At 49.9% G+C, this 21,896-nt stretch overlaps 6 protein-coding genes across 6 annotated transcripts; 2 read left to right on the top strand and 4 right to left on the bottom strand.

Moving 5' to 3' along the window:
* Window positions 1–2,456: 2,456 nt before the first annotated feature.
* On the top strand, window positions 2,457–2,657 carry VFPPC_15477 (hypothetical protein; the record flags this gene model as incomplete). The annotated part of the gene is made up of 1 exon (XM_018293230.1): window positions 2,457–2,657. One exon carries the CDS (start codon window positions 2,457–2,459, stop codon window positions 2,655–2,657), a length of 201 nt encoding a protein of 66 aa, XP_018146262.1.
* A 149-nt stretch (window positions 2,658–2,806) lies between these two features.
* Window positions 2,807–3,058, bottom strand: VFPPC_15476 (hypothetical protein; the record flags this gene model as incomplete). Its single annotated transcript, XM_018293229.1, has 1 exon — window positions 2,807–3,058. The coding sequence occupies one exon, from the start codon at window positions 3,056–3,058 to the stop codon at window positions 2,807–2,809; it is 252 nt and encodes an 83-aa protein (XP_018146261.1).
* Window positions 3,059–7,058: 4,000 nt separating this feature from the next.
* Window positions 7,059–8,078, top strand: VFPPC_17604 (tyrosine phosphatase; the record flags this gene model as incomplete). The annotated part of the gene is made up of 1 exon (XM_022429299.1): window positions 7,059–8,078. One exon carries the CDS (start codon window positions 7,059–7,061, stop codon window positions 8,076–8,078), a length of 1,020 nt encoding a protein of 339 aa, XP_022285674.1.
* Window positions 8,079–9,188: 1,110 nt separating this feature from the next.
* VFPPC_02314 (hypothetical protein) lies at window positions 9,189–9,975 on the bottom strand (the record flags this gene model as incomplete). Its single annotated transcript, XM_018281985.1, has 2 exons — window positions 9,189–9,556; window positions 9,897–9,975. The coding sequence occupies 2 exons, from the start codon at window positions 9,973–9,975 to the stop codon at window positions 9,189–9,191; spliced, it is 447 nt and encodes a 148-aa protein (XP_018146259.1).
* A 2,180-nt stretch (window positions 9,976–12,155) lies between these two features.
* VFPPC_02313 (fungal zn(2)-Cys(6) binuclear cluster domain-containing protein) lies at window positions 12,156–13,023 on the bottom strand (the record flags this gene model as incomplete). Its single annotated transcript, XM_018281984.1, has 2 exons — window positions 12,156–12,764; window positions 12,928–13,023. The coding sequence occupies 2 exons, from the start codon at window positions 13,021–13,023 to the stop codon at window positions 12,156–12,158; spliced, it is 705 nt and encodes a 234-aa protein (XP_018146258.1).
* A 7,255-nt stretch (window positions 13,024–20,278) lies between these two features.
* Window positions 20,279–20,842, bottom strand: VFPPC_13245 (hypothetical protein; the record flags this gene model as incomplete). The annotated part of the gene is made up of 1 exon (XM_018291022.1): window positions 20,279–20,842. One exon carries the CDS (start codon window positions 20,840–20,842, stop codon window positions 20,279–20,281), a length of 564 nt encoding a protein of 187 aa, XP_018146256.1.
* Window positions 20,843–21,896: the final 1,054 nt, after the last annotated feature.

Below are 21,896 nucleotides of genomic sequence, written 5' to 3'. Positions count from 1 at the left end.
TCTTCATTTCACCTCGATAATGAAAGTCACTTTTGGCGTTCAACTCAGTTGGGGAGACATATATGCTGGCAAGTATGGTGGCTATGCGAGACTATCACCACAAAACAATTACCTTTCAGACACATCCATGCAGTATGGGACGTTGCCTACCGCTTCCATTGCCATCTCTAGAAAGCCTCAAACCAGATCACATCGTAGTCGATTCACAATGTCTAACGGTCAAAGTTGTATGGAGTAACTGCCAGAATCGTCATCATCGTCCTCCTCGGTCACAGCTACCCTAGAAGTTATCCATCTTCTCACCAACATTTTGAGAACTCGACCAATTTAAAGCCTTAGCACGCCAATTCTCAAACAGCCAAACATCCCGCTACATTGCCTCCCTCCCAACTACAATGACAGCATTGTAATGTGCATGTCCTCAGCGCTCTTGGTTCCACGACAGCAAATTCGGGTATGGCAATGACGTAGAAGCCCATAACCAGCGACAGCAAGTCCTGCACGGGATGAGAGAAGTGTCAAAGAGCGTTTAGCTTTCGTGATATCATTCTTCCTGTTTCTTCCGCTTCAATCTGAACGACGAATTATATTGGTACAATGTGCCTTCCTCTGCCTCACTTCGACGCATGGGGCCAACAGAGCTGAACATTCCCAACCATCAACACGGCCCTGTATGTATGTAGTCCCAACCGTCTTGTAAATTGCTACACCAACTCGTCGGGCGATATAAACTCAGATATCCAGCATTCATTGCAAGGTCAAACTGCAAACTTCGGGGAATCAGGACATGTATAGACGTCATTTTCGGGAAGCGGCGCAAACTGGTCATGCTGTGTATCCTCAAATGTACAGTTGAGAGACAGGAACTCCATCTCCCGACTCACGAGATCAAGTGCAAGTCCACTCTGCAAGCTAGGCCATGTGGCACTATATCCGTTTTTCTCTGATCCAAGATGAGCGAGCAGCCAGTTGGCGCCGTCGATTCACCTGCCCTGCAAGATCTTCATTCAATGCCATCTTGCTAGAAATAAGACGTATCATCGGCAGAGAAAACACTTCGAGGTACACCATTTCATCATTTCTATAAGCTTGAGAAACGGTCCAGTCAGTAGAAACTGCTTGGGTAGCACCTGGGAGCATTCAACACGTATTTGAACCTACACCAAAGCAGGATAACTGTAACGACTCGCTACGAATGCACTGTCAGATCTGGACCTTGTGATTTGAAGTCTCAGGTCAATTCGATGGCAAGAACGCTTTGGCCACATGACGATCATTCGAAATGCAGATGGGGGCCAAGAATTGGTAATCCGGTGATATAAATAGCTCGGAGGTTATAGAAATGCGACGCTTTCCGATGCTGTTAGCCAAACCTTTCCGTCAATGAAGTATGTGACTTGTTGAGCAGGCTTGGAAATTGCTACCCTTGTTGAGACTCAGGGATTATGTCGGACAAGTTTCATACCACATATCTCAAGTAAGTGACTTCAATACTTACGTCAATTTGAGAGTATAATGCATCGTCAACATGATGTTGTCGTATAAAGCAGCACATTGAAAGTCCAAATCCATGTGACAGCTTCACAATTTTGTGCCAATGAGCCATCATGCCGGCACTTGGGGTCGGAATTGCCAACCACTTGATACAAATCATGCATCAATATCTTACATGCATGATGATGTTGAAGTAGCCTTGGGTTGCTCGACTTCGCTATCCGGACAATACGTGGCTTTCCCACTTGCTCCTGTCCTGCGAGTTGACGCATTGCCGCGGGTATGCCACAACCCATCTCCACGAACTTCTTGGCACTCTATAATTGTCTCGCTGCCGAAAAAAGATTGATCGGGAGGAAAGTGAGCATAACATGGATCGCCAGCTGATGACACCACTCCCCGACATTAATCCATGCACGCAGAACAGAGAGCCGCCGGGCAAAAGCGCTACGGGTTCCGGCACGAAGAGCTGTCCATAGATGCTCAAGACTTCAGCTCGAAACAAGAACGTCGAGGCATCAAATCGTCTGAAGTTGGGCGTCAGGAAGCGATGGCCCGGACAAGGGAAAGTATCGAGTGTGATCTCCACGTCCGCTTTTGGGTCGCGTGAATCGCACAAGCCTCTCCTACCCATGCCTGTTTGCCCTTTTTGGGTTGTGCCAGCCTGAGGGGCAAATGCTTATGGAAGAAACTGAACTCACCGTGAAGGTGGCCGCAAAAAAAAAAAAAAAAAAAAGACTACTTCGGTGACCAGAAAGGCTTAACTTTGAGAGGGGCGGTAGTTCTCCTTTTTTGTTGTGAATGGATTTGTGGTCATGGTTTGATTGCAGGGATTGCTGTGTTGCTCGGTGAGCAAATTGGAAAGTCGTCGCGTGAGAGAGATTTTGTCACTGGGTAGCTGTTGCAATTCTGCATAGAGCTGAAAGTTTTAGAATTTGTCTTTTCGATACCAATTCGGAGTCATGGTGCCCTTGCCATTGAAACAAGGGGGGAAAACGGTCAGTCTGGTGTCTCAATTCGACTGTGGTTTGTTTGTGAAGAAACACGAAACCGATACTTTCTCACCTACCCCGAACGGCCAGCATCCATTCCACCCCCATGCTGCAGAGCAAGCCATCATGGGAATTCCAGGTCATCGTTCCGTGACCCTGAGTCGCCAATAATGCCGCTGCTCCCTTACCCCACGCACACCTTGCATGGAATGCTGTCAATGCTCTAATGCAACTTCCTTTCTGGCAACAGAGGTTGTCTTCCCTCATTGATGGCTGTTTGCGGCAAGCTGTCGCGTGAGCCATGCCACCAACAATGAGTGTCAATTTTGCCCTGTGCTCGTCGCGCATACCACAAAGAATGATACCCGAGACGGTAATTGATTGGATGATCTCCGTGATTGGAGGTGAATTATTATGTGGCCTTGTGCTACTGGCGCAGGGAGCACATTGATTCCATGATTATCCATGATTATCGTTGCCCATCGTGAGTGACGCTCACGTATTAATGGGCGTTGATTGTGGGCATCAGCGTCCCTGCGAACGCATTGATCTCGGGGCCTTGTTGTCGTCATTACTCACGGGCCCAGTGTGCCACGCACCGGACCCAGAGAATGATTGCTCTCATGCCCGTCGGTGAGTGATGCCAAGTTTTGGAGATTCCCATGCAACCCCAAGAACAGAGAGTGCAACTCTGGAGCAACTGGCTGGCCTGTGGCGTTTCGCGTGTCTCATCCGAGGGAGATGATGGATCTGGCCAACGGTAAATTCCAAGCGTTTGATTCGCTTGTTCACCCCTGACATGCGGAGAAATCGTCTGTTGTGAGATGAAGGGTCTGGGCTCAACAAATGCGGAACAGGGGAGCTGAAGTCATGAAATTTTCCATGGCGCAGAACTCGTCATGTCTGGTCCTGGCTGAGACTCTCATTGTATTGCGCCGCGATGGAGACGCATAATACCGCAGGTTCTTCCAAAGCACTCCGTAGAAGAGATTTAAACACTCGAGTGCATCAAGGGATACCAGTGGCCGATACCATTGGCCGATACCATAGGCCCTTACGGTGGACGGGTAGGATTGGTGAGAATCCTCCAACATCTGTTGGAGAAGCTTCGGTGACATTAAGCTGCCAGCCTGTCCCTCCTCCCACCGCGATGTGCCATGCCGCATCAATCGTCGCGCCCAGTACTTCTATCTCGTGGACTCCTGCCGGAATTCATTAGGCGATACAACGCCATTGCCCCGCGGAATCGTAACGGGTTGGGTTGGCAATTTCCGAGTAAAAACTGAAGCGCCAGTGCCCTGACCAGGCCCAGTGTAAAAGTATTATGGGACTTGACTCTGTTGCTCCGATCGTCATGTTCAACCAGTCGATGCTTAGCAGTGAGGCACTGTGCTGACGGATTGACGGATTGACGGATCTGCGTGGAGACCATGACGCCAGAATTCAGGGTCCACGAATCCAGTGCCATTGCAAAAAAAGACCAGAGCACTGATAGGGCGGGTCAGAAAACTGAGGAGGCGAGAATCCCTGTCTCACTGGACAATTGAGCACGCGTTGAGTGGTTGCGACGTGAGCCACTACTAGATCTGCTGGGACCAACGGGGAGCAGGCAGTTAAATCCGAGATCTCCTTGATCCACCACACAGGTTTTTCCAGCTTTATTCTCCAAGCATGAAGCTGGCGGAAAAGCAGAATTCCTGCTCAGCCCGTTTTGGCTGGAGGCTGTCGAGGCAAGCACCGATGGCCGAGCCCAGTCCGGCGCACCAAGGGCCTCGAATTGCAAATGGACCAAGCCATGCCTTGTTTGTCATCAGCCCAATAAGCTGCGCTAGGACGAGAAATGACCTGGGAAAGAAGCTTAGCAGATGTTCATGGCTCAATATGGCTCAAAACTGTGGGATGAATAAATGTAAGCCTGCGCCGTACAAATGATTATTCTGTGCCCAGCATGATCGAGATGCAGCTTGTCAACTGTGTGCAACATTGGCCACGTACGCGTGATTCGAAGTTGCAGAAGTGCGAGTCAAGCATGGTTGTCGGGAAGAGGCACATCATGATGGCTGTCATAAGTGTTACACCACATTTGACCAGCCAAGCTTCACTATCCCATTTGATACAATGCTGAACAGACCGCCTGAAGCACAGGGCCATCACATCACCAACCATGACTGCATCATGGTGGTCAACGTGCCGTGCAATAGAGCATCAAAGACGCACGTCTGACTGATGAACAAACGCCGTCCATGGGTTCATCGCTGCCAAAAATACGACTCAGATGCGAGTACCATCTTGGTAAGGTTGAGCTTCTCCGTTTGACGCCTTGCTCAAACGCCACAACTCTATTGTACTGGTCTGCCGATACAGTTGTTCACTGAGTCGTTGTGAGATATTACAGTACCAATCAAATGGAATTGACAGACTTGAAACCTCGCTTGGCTGGCTCTGGTCGCGTGGACAAATAACCTGGAATAAAAGTGGTTAAACTGTTCTCTGTGCCTATCCAAACAGGAAGGCAAATCATTGTACAATCTCTGTCTGCTAAGCTTTGGCATAGCTCAAGCTGCGTATTGCTCCTCCTTGTGTTGGTTCATCCAATTGCCTAACCAGGCGACTGAGGTTCGGTCAATCGTATTTGTCTTTCACCAAATTGCAAGACAGCCCTAGCGCTGAGGACTGCCAACGCGTTCGTTAATTCAAGCTTCGTAAGAGGGTAATGGCTGTAGTCGAACTGGATATCCCAGGCTGCTGCGTCACGCCATTCTGCGTAAACTGAAGATCACCAAGGTAATGTTGACACCCAACGAATTGTCGCGGCGAGGCTTTCAGACAAAGCGACGGGCTGCAACTTTTGCGCTCCTCCTTGAAGATTAGCGCGACACGCGAGCATACTTAAGTACCCAGGACGAGGATCGATGGGAGAGACTAGCGGGCGCCTCCAGACCGGAACAAAAACAAAGAGCTCACCAAACATCTGTTGTCCAGTCCTTCTTCTGGCACTGTCCAGCAAATGTCTGTTGTCTGGTGCTGAAAAGCAAGGTAGGGCGGGCACGGCCTTGGGGGTTGAACAGCTGTGCGACCAGACATTACCCTCCTGATTGATTGATTGCTCACTCCTCCCAGTCATTGTCGGCGACTTCTCACTGTGAATGCTCTAGTTCTTGGACTATGTGGGCCGGGCGCTGCGTGGTACGAAAGCTGCGGCGGCGTCATTAACTCCGTCCGAGTCTATTTGGCCATGACCACGGATGCCATGGAGAGTTGACTAGAAAGGGCCCATGGTGCTGGCTGACCAATTCTGAATTAGAAAAAAAAAATGTGATGCCGTTCAATTCGACTGACCAAACACATTGTACCTCGAATGACATAATAATAATAAACCAGCTGCATCTGAAACTGAGCAGTGTATCAATGGTTGTAGGTAAAACCACGTAGGTACCCGTATGTGTTGCCCTAGGCTGGACTGGCTGTAATATTGAGGCGTGTGGTTGGTAAGATGGTTGCCAGAAAGCCTTGGGCAACCTGCCGCACGTGCGATTTGATGCCTCTTTGTGAGACCGGGGAAGACGTGAAGAGAGTGAAGCAGAAACAATTGCGCAAAGGCCCCAAAAACCAAGCAGACTGAGTTTCTCCGGACAAATCCTGTGACAGGGCCTTTGGCGATGGAGAAGTGCGTCTGAAATTGTTGAAGCAAGAACGACACTGTGTGTTCACCTACGGCACCTTCCTTACCCACATTGGTACGTCCACCCGAAGGTTTCCAAGCACGCTCCTTCCTGACCAGTTCAGTTCACGTCCTTCCCCACACTTCCGCCGCCAACCTTCCATCCAGGCAGGAAGGTACGTACCGAATTGCCAGACCAACTGAAGCCGCACAAGCCGGACTGCGTTTGCCAAACTTGCCTCTTCGCGCTACTGCAGGCTCAAGGTGTGCCCCCAGTCTCAGTCTCACTTGATCAGTGGTGAACCTTGTCCACCCTGACCCTCGTCTCGCACATCCTCTTGACTTCTTCGCCTCTTCCCTGTCTGTTCCCTTTTCAAAACACCTTCACAGCGTCTAGCCCAGTCTCTGACCGAGCACTGCGCTCTCTCCGGATCGTCAACTTTCTTTATTAACTGGACCATTCTCGGCGGGTTAGACAAGATGGCTTCGCAGGTCCAACTTGTTACCGCCAAGATGAAGTCTTGTCCCTGCTAAGGCGCCTTGCGTAAACGCACGCGAGCTGCTGTAGCCAGGCTCCAGCCCTCATCAACTACCGATTGAGGCGAGTAGCCTTTCTATACCGACTTCGACAACTCGATTTACCCTCAAAACCAACCGATTCTTCCGTCATATCTCTCCCTACCCACGTCGCTCAGAACGTTGCTGGGCTCTTTTACTACAACAAGACCATTCATCCAGCAGACATCCCAACCAATACTCTACGACCCTTCAATACTGCTCTCTCACATCCACCTCCCCTTTACCACGAACGGCCGTTTGCGAGGACTAAACCTTGGTTCGCACATTATAGTTCTTATTTGGCTGAGACCCGCAAACTGAACTGGACCAGAACCCTAGCTCCTAGCGCAGTCATGGCCTCTAAGAGAAGCTCGCGAATATATGTGGACGAGGAAGTCCACAAGGACGACGCCAACCAAAAACAGACATCCTCCGCTTATATTTCCCGGCGAAGTTCTCGCAACTCGCTCAAAGACGACGCATTCCAGGCTACTGAGGACATGGAAGAAGGTCTGCGACAAGGAACCATAAACTGGGAACTCCAAGCTAGCTCTTCACGGTCACACAGCCTTGTCTCCAACGCCAAAGAAGCGCCTGCTCCAAGTACGTCAAGTAGACATTCGGAAATCTCTGGTATGGCACAACCCGAAAAATCCCCATCTTATCTTCCGGTGCCTCCACTAACAAGCCGCCTAGTAGGGACATCAATGTCATCTTCGTCCACATCTTCATTGTCTGATTCTTCTGATTTCCCTACACCAAGCTCCAATGGTCGTCCCATCAATTTTGGGGCCGTCATTCCTGGAGTATACCGAAGCAGCTATCCAAAACCCGAGGACTACGACTTCCTAAGAAATTTAGGGTTGAAGACAGTAGTAACCTTGGTCAAAAAGGATGAGCTTGACCACGACTTGGAATCATTTGTAACCTCCAACGGCATTCATCAAGTCATTTTCAACATGAAAGGGACAAAGAAAGAGTCCATTCCCATGAGCACAATGCGATCAATTCTTGAGCTCGTGCTGGATCGGAAGAATTACCCGTTAATGATTCACTGTAATCATGGCAAGCACCGAACAGGCTGCGTTGTAGCCGCAATTCGCAAACTTTCCGGCTGGCAGCTAAATGCTGTCATTGACGAATACAAGGCGTATGCGGAACCAAAAGTCCGTGAGTGCGACGTTGAATACATCAGCACATTCCAATGCGCGCCTCTACAAAGCTTGTACAACCTATATGGAGAGCCCGCCAGGGTCAGCCCGATACACCTGCGGACATTTTTTCGGACCGTTCTCTTCTCGACTTTTGTGATGGCAGTTTGGCTGATTTCTGGGTCACACATTACCATGGGCCACGACGATTCGGCCGTGTAAGACTACATCCTGACTGAACACCAAGATGACAAAATTTGAAGCGCGTACCGAGGGCATGTCTTGGGGTCGTCGGCCTTTACGGCTCGTTTGTAAAGGGCCAACTTAACAAAAGAGTGACGTTGTCTGCAAGGCGTGGCTAGTGGATTCGGTACAAAAGAGGACCACAAAGAAGGAGAGACGACATCGAGAGCGAGAGAGACACAGAGAGAGGAAATCATTGATCTTTAGACTTTGCTCTGGAATCGTTGCATTTGAGTGCTCCTGGCACCAGCATTACGACGGTGGAACCGCCTTGTTTATTGCATTTACTTGCATTCTTGCTATTTGTCGGCAGTACAGAACAGAACAGAGGCTCTACTCTGTTGGAATTGTTTGATACTGGCAAAAGAACAGAAATCAGCTTGGGGCTCAAGAGAAATATCAAGGGCTGAGAAAATCTTGAGGCGGCGTTCTGAAGATGTGAGGATGACTGCAAAGTTGTGACTGCGTGGCATGACATGACATGCCCTGGACTGGGTTTGGACTTGGATTGACTGCAAAGCTGGGGGCGATAGAAGGGCACTGGATACTGGATATGCTTATCTATTTCTTTTGTATGGCGTTGGTGGATTTGCGATGCTCTTGGCGAGGAACGCAGTGTAGCATTAGTCACGGCATCAATTTACAAGTGTCACAATTTACGACAGAACTTGGTTATCATATGCAATTCCCTTTTTCTTGTCCTAGCGGTGGTTGTTTATTAATACAAACTGTCTGTGTTCTGTTGTCGTGTGGTATTACCTTGCTCTAGTGGTCAACATTGTAATTGGTTGCACCACTCACTGCCTTGTTTTCTCGATTTGACATATACACCTATCTTCTTGTGTACATTTGCGATTACATGGATGAATGCATACGGCAAAGTGTGTACAGGTGTAGCAGTGGTTGAGCAAAGTATGATAGTTTGTTCTCGATGAGCAGCTTTGATACACGACTTACGATTAGACGACGGGAGTAGATACCATCAGTGTCACGTACCATATCTAGTGAACGTAGATGAGTACATGGCAAGTCAAGAATTATATAATACATGTACATACACTTTTCAACACGACATCTTACACCATCGCCCTACTCATCCTTAGGCCCCCATCTATTCCTCCTAATCCTCTCTTCCTCATCCTTCGCAAAATCACCCCCAAAGTACACCCACCCACCGGCAATGGCATTCCCCGTCCCCAGCCCAATAGCCGTCCCTCTGACGAGCCCCCTCGCCGAAAACTTGCTTTTGAAGGGTTGGCGTCTTCTCAGGGCGAGCAGCGCGTACAGACCTGACCAGGCGGCCGTGAGGCCAGCACTACCGGTTTGGTATCCCGATAGATTGAGGTACGATGCAAACAGCAGAGGGGGGGTGAAGAGGAAGAGGGGTAGTTTCTGGAGAGGACGGGCGTGAAGAGCCGTGACGAGGGTTGCTAGAAGAGCTGGGGGGAGGGATGAAGCTGCGCTTGTTAGTGAGTGCTTTTGGTGATGTTGGTTGTGGGAGGTTTGGGTTGTTGCCTGGCGGTGATATAGCCATGACTGTTTTTCATATGACGTTGGTGGAGCTAGCGGTGTTGGGAATGCGATATTGTGCAGATTTTGAAATTGATTGCTTTGTTTCTCTGTGTGAGGGAAATTGTTGGCTTCATAGGAAGCTGGCTTTTGCAGGGTCAAGTGGGAAAGGACAGCACAATGTAGAGGGGCATAAAGACTTTGATGTGGCAGTTGATTCTGAATGGGGTCGCCATGCATTCCGCGATTTGTAATGAAAGGAAAGAATGGACTGGAGTAGTAACTTACATCCCCAGTCTTGAAGATGCCCCACGATAGATTTACCCTGCGGCGATGCCGTGGCTGGAGCGTCTGGTGTGTCGGTCATGATGGATGACGGTGACGGGAAAAGCCGCCGGTTCGTGATGCTGACGCAGTCGCTGCACGAGAACAAGGGGATATGCAGTTGGGGTCGGTTAGGGATAAGGATTAGCAAGCTGCTGATGCAGTTGCCGATGCTGATGCTGATGCGGCGGTAGATCAATTGAGCTTGATTGTTGGTTGTGATTGTGTTGAATTGTGATGAGGCGTGCTTCTTGGATGTCAAGGAAAAAAAAGTGGTCGAGGCTGGCATCATTTGAGGGTGATCTTGATTGGCGCAAGGCTGTGGCACAGGCAGTGACGCCAACCATGTCGCCAGGTAGGGGTCTGTATGTTTGTTCCACAGCACGGTCATCGAAGCACTTGAGCTCGATGTCCCTCATGTGACTGACTGACGTTCCAAAGAGCCCCCAAACCACCAAAACCAAAAAAAAAAAGAGCAAATGCAGATTGCAGACATGGGCGGAAACCGGGCCTGCACCCCGTCCAATTCCGTTCCCGTACACGATTTGAGCCGCATCACATATCACATATTCATGTTACTCAACCAAACCCATCATTACTCAGCCTGCGCCGAGAAGCGCTTCAAAGCCCGTTGTCCGTGGAGAATTGCGGGCATGCCCTCCATGTCCTAAGAACACAGCACATGAGCCATACCATAACCACAACTAAAACCACATCCATGGCAGCATCACACTCCATCTCAGCTGCATTCCGTATTCAATCGGGCTTTGCCAGCCTGCCGCCGTGGTTAGCTCGCTCCAATCTAGACCAACCCAAAACTGTTCCCCGAACGAACCACTCAATCTCCGCCCCATCATTCACGAGTTAATATACATCTGTCCCTTCGCATCTGGCCACACCTACGCCTACGATTTCGTCCGTTAACCCCTGTCTCCCCCCTCCCATCTGCACTAAATGCGCCAGCCTCCACTTGAATCCAGCCGACGAAGATGGGAGGAAACAATTTCCAGCCAGGCTTGGAACGTTTCTTTGGTTCTAGTGTGAGGGGTTTGAACAAAAGGCACAGCCAAACTGTCCCCAGTCGACACCAACAAAGTTCCCCGACCCTGACTGATACCCTTAGTATCAACGGACAGCTGTATGTACAACGTACCTAGGTCTGCATGCCCATCGTGTCCCCTGTACAGTACTGTACCCATGGCCATTGCCAAGCGATTAAACTCTTTGGCGCTGTCATCAAAGTCGGTCCCATCACGTCCAGCAAGTGGATTAGCCGCCAGTCCTCGCCAGGCTGCAACTACCCCTCGTTGTACGGAGTAGGTCGAGTCATCATTACAACGGAACCAACAGCTTGAATCTGGTCGAAAAACATCCTCCAATGGTCCGACAGCCGTGACAACTGGAACCTAGTTGCCTTAGAATCTCATGTGTCTTGAGAGAACTCGTGTCTTGAGTGGCAGGTAGGAGAGCAGCTTCATTTCTTATTTCATAACAATTGCCAGCATTATCCCAGGTGTCAATCCAGTCACATCACCTGCAGCAGAGTGTACTCTAAATGCCGTAACTTTAAAGGCAAAAAAGGGGGGGAAAAAAACAGAAAATAGTACAAATGTCCAAAATGTGTATAAATGTAGAAATTGTCAACAATTGCAAGTGGCCAACCTGGCCTCCAACGACCCGGATTTCGTTCCTGGCCGTCTCTAGGGCATCGGCCCCGTCCCTGTTGCCTTCTTTCCCATCTCTTCCAACTCCATGTAATCCGATACATGGTATACCCACTCGTCTAAAAGAAAATACAATATCCGGTTTGAAGCCCGGTCTGTCTAATGCGCTAGAGACCTCATTCCTACACCTTCGATCCAAAGGGATAGCAGCAGCCTAGCATAATAACAGCGGTTGCGCTTGGATTCCGTCTAATGAGAAGCGGGAAGCAACACGGGAAAGTGAAAGAAAAAACATTCGTGAGTCGTGTGGCAAAAAATTAGAGAGATGCGCTGAATCCGTGTATAGTATCGAAAGCTCGTAAAATCGTTAGTTTGGTCGTGAATCTATATGCTTGCGTTGTGCCAGAACCAAAAAAAAAAAAAAAAACACGAGAAAGAATCAAGACCTGTACACTGTCTCCCCTTTGATCATGATGATGTTGCGTCATAGGGTCCCCGAAGAACACGTATCCATACGAAATAATCGCTAGGCGTGTCCCATGTGGCAAGTCAGTAGTTGTCAATCTTGATTCTGGCTTTGGCCCCAGTAGCGAGGGTCAACGTTTGAGTACATGTCGTAGCCATCTTGGCCAGGATAGTTGCCGTATGCAGTGGCATCGTTTCCGTACATGGAGTCGGAAGTTGCCATGAATGACGAGCCCATGGTCCCAGAGCTGGTTGCTACATCTAGCATCCAGTTTCCTTGATCGAAATCTCCACCAGCTGGAAAGCCCTCTATTGGGGCAGTTGCGTGATATGCTGAAGCATGGGAGGCTGCAGTAGAAGCTATAGTCCCGTAGCTGTCAAATGCACCCATTCCATAGCCCGTGTCTCCTGAGCCGCTGTCATAGATTTGCCCACTGGCCACAAGCGATTCAGCGCGAGAGCTACCCGAGTGGTGGCTACCCCGTCTGTCCTTTCTGGACTTTGAGGAATGGGAATGGGAATGAGGTTTATGTGAACTTTTCGGGCTGCCGCTGGTTTCACGGCCACTTCTTGAGCTGCAGGAGGAGGGCACCTCCGACTTCCTGGACTTTTTCTGACTGCGAGAACTCGAGCGGCTATATTCGCAGGCAAGGCCTTGGGCGGCGCATCTGTCACAGCCTTCCCTTTCGCCGCTGCATTTCAACTGTTTTGGTGGAAGCTTCCGTCAGCAATCATGAACTCGGGTGTAGCAGGAAGGTTGTCTGGACATGGCATATGTCCTAGTAACAGGTTATGGGTAATTGGCTTGGTTTGCCAGAATGCCCCCATAAGTAGCTTACCTTCTTTTCATGGCATCTATTACATGCTTGATGCTGGTTGGAACGTGCTGTCTCATAGTCGTGGGAAATCTTCAAGTTCTCGACTTGTCCTTCACCGCGGCCATATTTCCAAGTTCCAAACATGGTTACCTCGCCAAACAAAGAAGGCGACTCTGAGGAAGAAGTAGGGAAGGGTATTGATAGTGAAAGAGCCTAAGGAATCTGGGGTCTCCAGCTACCTGGACAGTGTAGCCTGCAGAACAACAATTCTTGAAGAAATTTCCGCATGTATGTTCTTTGTAGGAATTATCTGGAGAGGTAATACACTGACAGTCAAAAACGATAGTATGTGGCAGCGATCAGAGTATGTAAAATATTTTGGAGAAAAGATTGAAGTCATAAGTAGACTGCTTATTCTTCAGAATGGACGAGTTGAGAGAGTGCGGCAAGGCTGAGAAAAGGTCAAGATTATATACTTAGCACTCCGAGCCAACGGGCGAACTAGGTAAAGCAGGCATCCATGGCTCGTGGGTGACTCGGCCTGGAGACACCAACCCATATCGACCAACTTCGAAGGCTGCAAGCCCCGCAAGAAGTACGGCGAAGGAGAGGTCCAGTCTGGTAGGTACGGACATGAAGTACCGGAAATACAAAGCATACTAATGGGAGTAACGAGACTGGGGTCTGGTAAGAGTCAACGAACTTGAGAGAGAGGCGTGTGTGGAAGCTTGGTTGCTAGCTCCAAAGGACAAGACATAACACGGACGGGGTAGGGCAAGGGGAAGATACCAGCTCGAGAAAACAAGACAGGCATGATACAATGGAGTGATAGAAGGGTGGATGGAGAGAGGAGTGGACATTTGAAATGGATTGGATTGGATGGATGACATGACTGTTGGTTGAAGACGACCAGAACTTGACTTGCGACATTGGGAGACGGGGCTGTTGGTTCTTGTTGGTTCAAGGAAAAGTGAAAAGAATGCCAACCAACCACCAGTCCAGCCTGGCAAGGCAAGAAGGAGAAGGAGAAGGCAGTGTGTGTGCTTCTGTGTGCTGCTCGGCTGCGGATGCGGCGCTGTGACCGATGGCCGGTGCAAATGCTGCGAGATGCCAGGTGCCAGCCAGGTGCCAGGTGGGAGGCTAGGCTTCAGTCCCCACTGAACACCAGGTGCTGTCTTCAGACAAGCCAATCATGAAATAGCCTCCGTTGACGCAAGAGCTTAAAGTGGGCAAGAGCAGACGAGCCTAGGAACAATGGAGCACATGGAGCCGAGAGCTCCAGCGAGAACCGGGAAGGAACACCGAAAGATGTGATGCAAAGGGCAGGCACGAACAGACAGCTTGGAGCAAGCAGACAAGCAGTGCTCCCTGGGCAGGGCATAAGGAAGGCAAGGATTGATAGCCTTGGGAATGGGAAAAGAGCCGGCTCCACACCAGACCATCATGCCAAGTCCCTTAGATGTTGCCTCCAATGCCTTTTTGTGGTCTCTTTGCAAAAGCTCCAGTGTTCCAGGATCGAAATGCTCGAATCGAATGCCAGAATGCCGATGGAAAGTGTCAAGTGGGTGACGGTGCTGGAAACGGCTTTCAGACCACTAGCCATTCGGAGCTCATACAAACCGACGTTTGGGGGGTCGTCTCCACTCAGGCTGCCTGTTGGACAGCCCAAGAGCATCAGTAATGTACCTAGCACTTACCGTTGATTAGCGCGCTCCACAGGGCAATTCCACTGGGGCTTTGGGGCGGCAACCACTGACCGCGATTGTCTCGCAGCGCTCAAGTCTTCTGGGGTCCAACATTGAACCAGACAGGCGAAACCAGCACAGACCAGACATTGAAAAGAAATCGACATGGATGGAGCTTACATGTTGAAGACTGGTCAGGGCAATCGGCCCCCACCAGCATCAGTTGATTGACTGGTCCAGACATCTGAACATTGAGCATCAAATTTGCGAGATCCCACACCACCAAAAACCACGCTTATTGTTTGCACAACACACATCACTTGGACCACACTGCATCTCTTGCAACAGAACAAAACCGCCGGCTCATTGCAAGCACGGAGCTTACTTCTACAGTGCTACTTCGTATCAGTCAAAACGCATAAATATCTCGCCCACCAGATGTTTGTCCCAACGGCCTTCACGAGGATGGTACACGGGGTCACCTTCGTCACCATTCAGCCTTCAGAGTCACGATTTTAGCCAAATGTCCAAAAGAGACCCTGTCTGTTGCCCATTGTCCTCCGTATCATCAGCTTCGCAATTGGCCCTGGCTAGTTGTTGGTTGTTCGTTGTTTATATCACACACCCCACCAATAAATACCCTGAGGTTTTGGTCCGTTCCCACCACCAGACACCATGGCGCCACTCCCCAGAGGCACGCGAGGCCGAATCCCTGCCGTCTGCCTGATGAAGAGGTCCTCAAGACGTGTGAGTGACTGAGTGTACCAGACGGCAAGACACAAAGAGAAGGAGCCCATTGACCCGGACAAGTGCCCCGTACCGCCAAGTGATGAGGACAGGTACCAGATTTCATGGTTCCTCTTCCGGCATTTGGGCAGATGTACTGCTATGACTCGTCTTTCTGTTGGCACGAAGCATTCTTGGTGCCATCGCCATCCATATGAACCACGATGATCAGACAACCGTCGCTCGCTACCCTTGCCAAGCTTGATCGACAGGCGTTGCATCCGCAGTTTCGAACACCACAGAGCCGACGAGGTAGAGACGAAGCAAACTCGAAGATTTGAACAGTGACAGGCAATAGCAAGACGCAAGTCCAGTGTTGGTTGATCTTTCACATCCGTCCCGGTTAGTGTTGCCCCTGTCTGCAGAGTGGCCAAAATAGCTTTGCCAATGGCGCATACGGGGTTGGGTGCTGATTCCGCAGCAAGACACCACCTCCTGCCAATACACACCAGTGACAATCACCCTAGGGAGGCGCATGTGCTCATATGATCTGTACCTCCGGGCGTCAGGTACGAGGCACGACCAACCGTATCAAACCGAGTTGGCCACTTCCAAGATTCATTTCCGGAGTCTGAATGGATAAACCAAAAATTCTTGACGACGAAATTTACCAGCTGAAACAAGCATCTGCGGATGATAAACTCTGGGGACGAGACGGCTTCAAATCTATTGGTCGCCTTACAAAACCACACCGGCACTACCACGGCAACACCAGCGTTTACAAAAGTGCGTGGCACTATTGTCTACGGACATCGAGTGCGATGCCAGAGTCCGAAAAGGGTCGTCTACTCTATCAAAACAGGGTGTGGTTTTAGAGTAAAAGAAGCATCCAAGAAGTAAGTGTTGGCCTGTCAATGAATGTGAGCCTGGACCTTGAGCCTGCAACATTGGCAAAAAAAACAAACTGACGTAGTCCGTCAACTTGACGCAGGTTCTTGCAAAACAATTTGGCACATCAAAACACAAGCTGCCGCACCATTCGCACAGTCTTCTGTCATGCTGAGCTTCGCCACGTCGCCGAACTGTCATTCCGTCCCATGCAACATTTTATCATGACCGTTTGGAGCCAAAATCATCCACACTACTGCCTTGTTCTGACTATAGGCCCCAAAAGTAGCTCTCAGCCACGGACAGGTGCTTCCGATTGGTCAATTCATCCATTTGTTCTCCAAGCAGATGGAGGTCTGGTTGCTCTTTTTGGACTCCAGCTTTCTACCGTGCACTTGCAAGCATGGGTCAGTACCAGGTCGTATTCCAACACAGGGTACAGCTGGGGCAGGAGGGTCGGCTGTACTCGTTGAAGCCTGAGCGTTGGAGACAAAACCCTGGGAAGGATCTGGGTGGTGGCTGAGCCATGCTCCCCGGGACATGTTGACCAAAGGGTAGCATGCTGCTTCCGCTCCATTGGCGGCTCAACGCCAACGGCTTTGGCCCTATCGCTTCACAAGGTATTAGCCGAAGCACTCCATCATGGCTGTGCCAACCCCAACGGCCTTGCGATATCTCAGCTTGACCCCCGCGAGACTGCGCTTCGTTGTACATCAAAGCATTTACCACACTTCCGGCATACGATACCACCCGGTGCAAAACATAGAATGCAAGGAACTCCTTCGTGTCCTCTAAGACAACCACAGAGCCACAGCTATCATAGAGACATTTCGAGCCTCAGTGTCAATATCCGCAAGGCGACCAGGGCTTTACAAGCTGACATTTTGCATGCGCAAAAAACCAACCTCAACCTGCATTGAGGAATGGAAGATGAAGCTTTAGTGGCGGCAGGATCATGTTCTCACGAGTAATGCACGATGGTGAAGGAAGTGTCAAAAGAATTCTCCCCGAAAGCCATTCCTGCTGGACCAGATCATCTTGACAAAATTAAGTCGATGCCCACCCCGATCTGTAAATAAGTACCTCCGGCTCAGTTAAGTCTGGATTTCGCATCTCCTGCTCTCTCACTGGTAGACTCGCAGTGGCCACAATGCGAGGCTCTATACAAGGCACAGAGCGAATGTGCAGCCAGAAAAGTGGAATCTGACCAACCTTGGAGGAGCAGACCGTGGCTCCCAAGGTCATCAATCGAGGCGAGCCGGCGCTTCCCTGGGATTTCTACCTTGCCACAATGCCTCCCCAGAGCGCAGGGTATCGGCTTCGCTACTCTTGAGCTGTCGTGCCAACTACAAAACTTTCATTATTGCCCAATTTTCATTGTTCTTCAGGCAAACGACTAGATGATCAGTACTTGTGGCAAAAAAACAAGCCAGGCGCTATGATTTTGGCAGGCAGGGCGGCGAGGAACCAGTGGCTCTGCTCTTACAACAGCAAACCTATCACAGAGAGGTGGTATCAGATTTTAGTCTAACTTCAGTACAGCCGCAACGCCATCTGGCGGGCAGTTCACCAAAACTGCAGCAGGGATGGCTGGTTGGCTCCGGTCTGGCTGTGGTACACTTTGTCTAGATAGCCACACAACTCCACCAACCTGGGGTTACTGACATCACCAACATATTCAAAGCAGGTCACGATTGTAAGATGAATGGAAATTGTCACGTCCACACACAGACACTCAGCAAATTTTTTTCCACATTGTTTAGTTTGGACCATTTCGTCTCAGTCTTTGCTCCTCTATGGTGTCGAAATCACAGCTGGGCTACGCCTGTGCGGGTACATGACCATGGGCCATCACACACCATCACGATACATAACTGCCTCTGGGCTGGCATGAATAGGCTACAGTTGGGGCCATGTTTAGCGTTGTTGCATTGAAATTTCATGTAGGATGGTATTCTTTTACCGAACCGACGTATGTTTGCTCAGAGCCCGTCTCTGCAGGGTGAACTAGACCCCATCAGCCGAAACAAGATACTCTGCTGGCATTGATGAATGGGGTTCATTCAAGCGCACACATGTGACATTGGGAATTCTCACCCAACTGAAGCGCCAAAAATTCCGTGTTCCTATCAAGACTATTTGCTTCAGCCGGCACGGGAACATTTTCTATACCGGTTATTCAGTGGTGGCCCCTGGCATGTTTGAGACTACAATGCTGCCAGATTATGTGCCCGCTTCTCATACTGGTCTGTTTCGATGCAAATTCTTGGAGACTTGGGAGATTGTTTCTTCGGTAAGCCACGACTTTTCGGTGCGTTGTTAGCCCACCACATGAATAGCACTTCAGTCAAAAGCTGATCGCCGGGAAACATGCTGAAGACACTTGGATAGAGAAGGCGGTTTCTATCTGTGCTCCCAAGCCTGGGCCTGCGAACTTCAGATGACAAGAAGGCACACATCCCTGCAAGAACCATTACGAGAACAGCCCAACAAGTCGGGTGCAGATACAGCAGAAAAGATCCTTAACAATTGCGCTTTTTTTTTCAAAAGTGACATGCAGATGATGCGAATACCTGTTAGTCAATTGAATAATAGGCATTTGATGTGGTGCTGCAGAAGGATACGACGTCTTTGGTATCGGAGCCGAGGAGGTGTGTGCTTGCTTGAAGCAAGACTGGTGAGAGCTCACAAGAAAGGCACTCCCTTCCACGAACTTATGCATTGGCTTACGGCAGCCCCTGTCGCTGTTTGTTCGTGCATGGTTCCTATCCTCACCCCCCCTTCTAGATCTTCGATTAGCGCATCACCTCACACCCGTTTACCATACTTCATCATTGGTGGAGGTCCTCACGGCTTAGACTGGTTTGGGCCAAACCTGCCGCTACAACTCCCAGGTTGAGGTGGAAGGGGCCGAACACCGTTTGGTTCACGCAGCCAGCGATGTAAAAATACATACAGGAGCTATTCCTTGCCAGAGACCCCAACCGCTTCTGGCAGGTACCCACGTTGGCCCGCGAGGCAAAATTGCGAAGAAAGCTTGAAGTACGATATCAACATCAATCAACATCATGGCGAGGACATCTTACGGGAGAATACGAAAGCAGATTTTCTGTATTCTTCCTATGGACAAGCAAAGTGGCGACAATGGTATTGCGACGGATCATGTCGTTTGAGTTGGGCAACTACCAGGAATTGTGCCCCTAGCCAGCGGAATGTTGGAAATCAGTACATGCATCCGTTATGGGGGAGGCTCGACTGATGACAGTGCTGTTGGTATATTCTCCGGCTTAGAACCGCTTTCTTTACCAATGTGGACTGGAAACGAACAAGCATCTCACACCAATTTACGTTTGTGGCAAGATCACCGACGTTTCCTGCAGACCTTGGTATAACTTTCAACTATTTTGCGATACGACCCCTTAGAGTCTGCTCCATACATACTAGGGTACTACCCGTGAAATCAATAACTTTTTTAGCTTACACGAACACATTGCCTGGTTTGGCAACCCCCCAAAAAAAGAAGAGGAATAAGAACAAACAGAAGCGCTGACACAAAAAGTGGCTGACATTGGGCATGGGCTATAGTCTTGCCAGCAGGTTAGACCGCTTCCAGTGTTGAGCGCATGGAGCCAACGTCACCAAATGGGCTGCAACGCGTCATCACCACGTTTCCACCCTGCTGGCGCCAGCTGTAGCCACAATCACAGCAACCAAAAAGGAGTTTCCGTCTCGTGTACGCTGACACTTTGAGCCGCACTTGGCTCAAACTCGAACCAGTGTACGTACGCCCATGTCGAGGTAGCACTGGATGGAGTCGATTCTGGAGGTTACGGCAGCTTACCGAAAGGCGAGTTGTCCTGCCCCAGGATGGAGAACCCTGTCGGCATAGACGGACTCGACTATCGATTACCAACTCGTATTCTGGGGCATGTTTTATATTTTGGGAAGTTTCTCGTGCTAGTGGGGTGATGTGGCTGTCTTCGATTGAGCACGATTCTTTATCTCAAAGGTAAAATTAGCTTCACCTGAAGCCTTGCTCTCTATGTTCCAGCTCAGGGGCAAGCCTGTGGATGTCTTGTCGAAGGCTGGACAGTTTTTTATTATGGGTGAAGGGCTCGTGGGTACGACAGGGCGTGCTCAGGCGTTATCGCAAAAACTGGCGCCGTATGCACATGCTCTCGCAGCATAATATCGAATTTCGTCATGTGCTGCACGAGCTCCCTTGTATCCATATCCGGAGTGAGTTCCTCAAAGTCTCCTTGTGGGTTCTTGAACATGACCTTGAAACGGGTAGGGTTGGTAGTGAGGAATGAGATGATGTCTGTCGCAGAGAGATCACGAGTCAGCGATACATCGTAATAGTATCCTCTTCCTGTTCCGCGAGCATTCGCTGGATGATCCTTTACATGAACCAGAAAGGGTGTCTCAACGGGCAAGTAGCCCAGAGATCTGGGACGAACAGGGAATATCCCGCCCCCATGGCCGTGGAGGATCTCGTGATGGTGGTCATGAAAGTGGTCGTGGTGGGCAAAATGGCCGCCACCCTGCGCTTGAAACTGATATCCCCATGGTCCTTCATGGAGCTGTGATTGGCGGTAATATCTCGATTTGAGAGGGTATGCCCCGTGATGCATACACAGGGGACAATCTCCCCAGGTATCCATGGCTGTCGACGAAGACAACTTGCTTGAGGAATCCCGGACGTAATATACCGTTGTCGAGCGGGAGCGAGAGCCCGAAGAGCCAGAAGAGCGCGACGAATGTGACGAGAATCCCTTGCTATGCAGACAAAAGATGCCCCAGGAACAACCGCAGCGCTTAACTTTGACAGAGACTTTGGTTTCTTCAGTGTCCCTGATCCGGCAGGGCATTGGGTACGCCAGAGAGGAGATATGCCGCCTCGTGTGTGGTTTGCGTCGAATGGCATTGGGATAGTACACGACATTTTTATAAGATGCTCCCTTTCAGCAGCATGGAGAATGACGGTGATGATGATGGAAAAGCGCCAGTCTTTGTGCTTGACACTGACGATGGACGTCTAGATCCGTGAGCATCAAGACAAACACTTTGTCAATAAAACTATGGCTACGTTTCTATGTATGTCGACTTCTGGTCGTGCTATCTTAGCCTTTGTTCAGTACGCAAGTGCTCAATAAGGATCGAATACCACATATAGGCATTCGTCTGTGCACCGTGGTATCAAGTTTCCAGTGAGTCTATGGATTGATGGAACTACAAGAGGGAGCAGCATCGCGCCTCCTTGGAAATGGTTACCATAAATGGGTAGGTCCTCCTTAACAAACAGACAAGTACAATGGCTATGACTCTACACCTCCACCAGGGCAAACAATCATGCACATTACAGACTTGCTTGTAAGTGGCAGTGGTTGCTTTCAGAGAAGCCTTCTCAACGCATCCTCTTACAGCCTCCCTTTGCAAGCGTCTAGCGCCACAAGACTCTTGACAGCACTTACTGCCTTGACAAACATGTCCCATGATTGCGTTTGCGTCTAAAACCATTCAAGCATAGGATACCTGGTCCCAGCTATCAATAAACAATCACCTACCCACCCACCTTGAGCCAACAATGTGGCCAAGCTTGGTCAACAAAGAATACGATACCTGGTCGCCGACTGCAACGACAGGCCCAGCTTTGACCAAAAGGCTCTTGCACCAAAACGGGAACAGTGGGTAAGGGAGTGCAAGCAACAAAGATAC

The sequence above is a fragment of the Pochonia chlamydosporia genome, chromosome 2, assembly GCF_001653235.2.
Source record: "Pochonia chlamydosporia 170 chromosome 2, whole genome shotgun sequence".
NCBI lineage: Eukaryota > Fungi > Ascomycota > Sordariomycetes > Hypocreales > Clavicipitaceae > Pochonia > Pochonia chlamydosporia.
The sequence above is the reverse complement of the archived record's forward strand: the minus strand, read 5'-3'. Positions and strand labels throughout refer to the sequence as shown.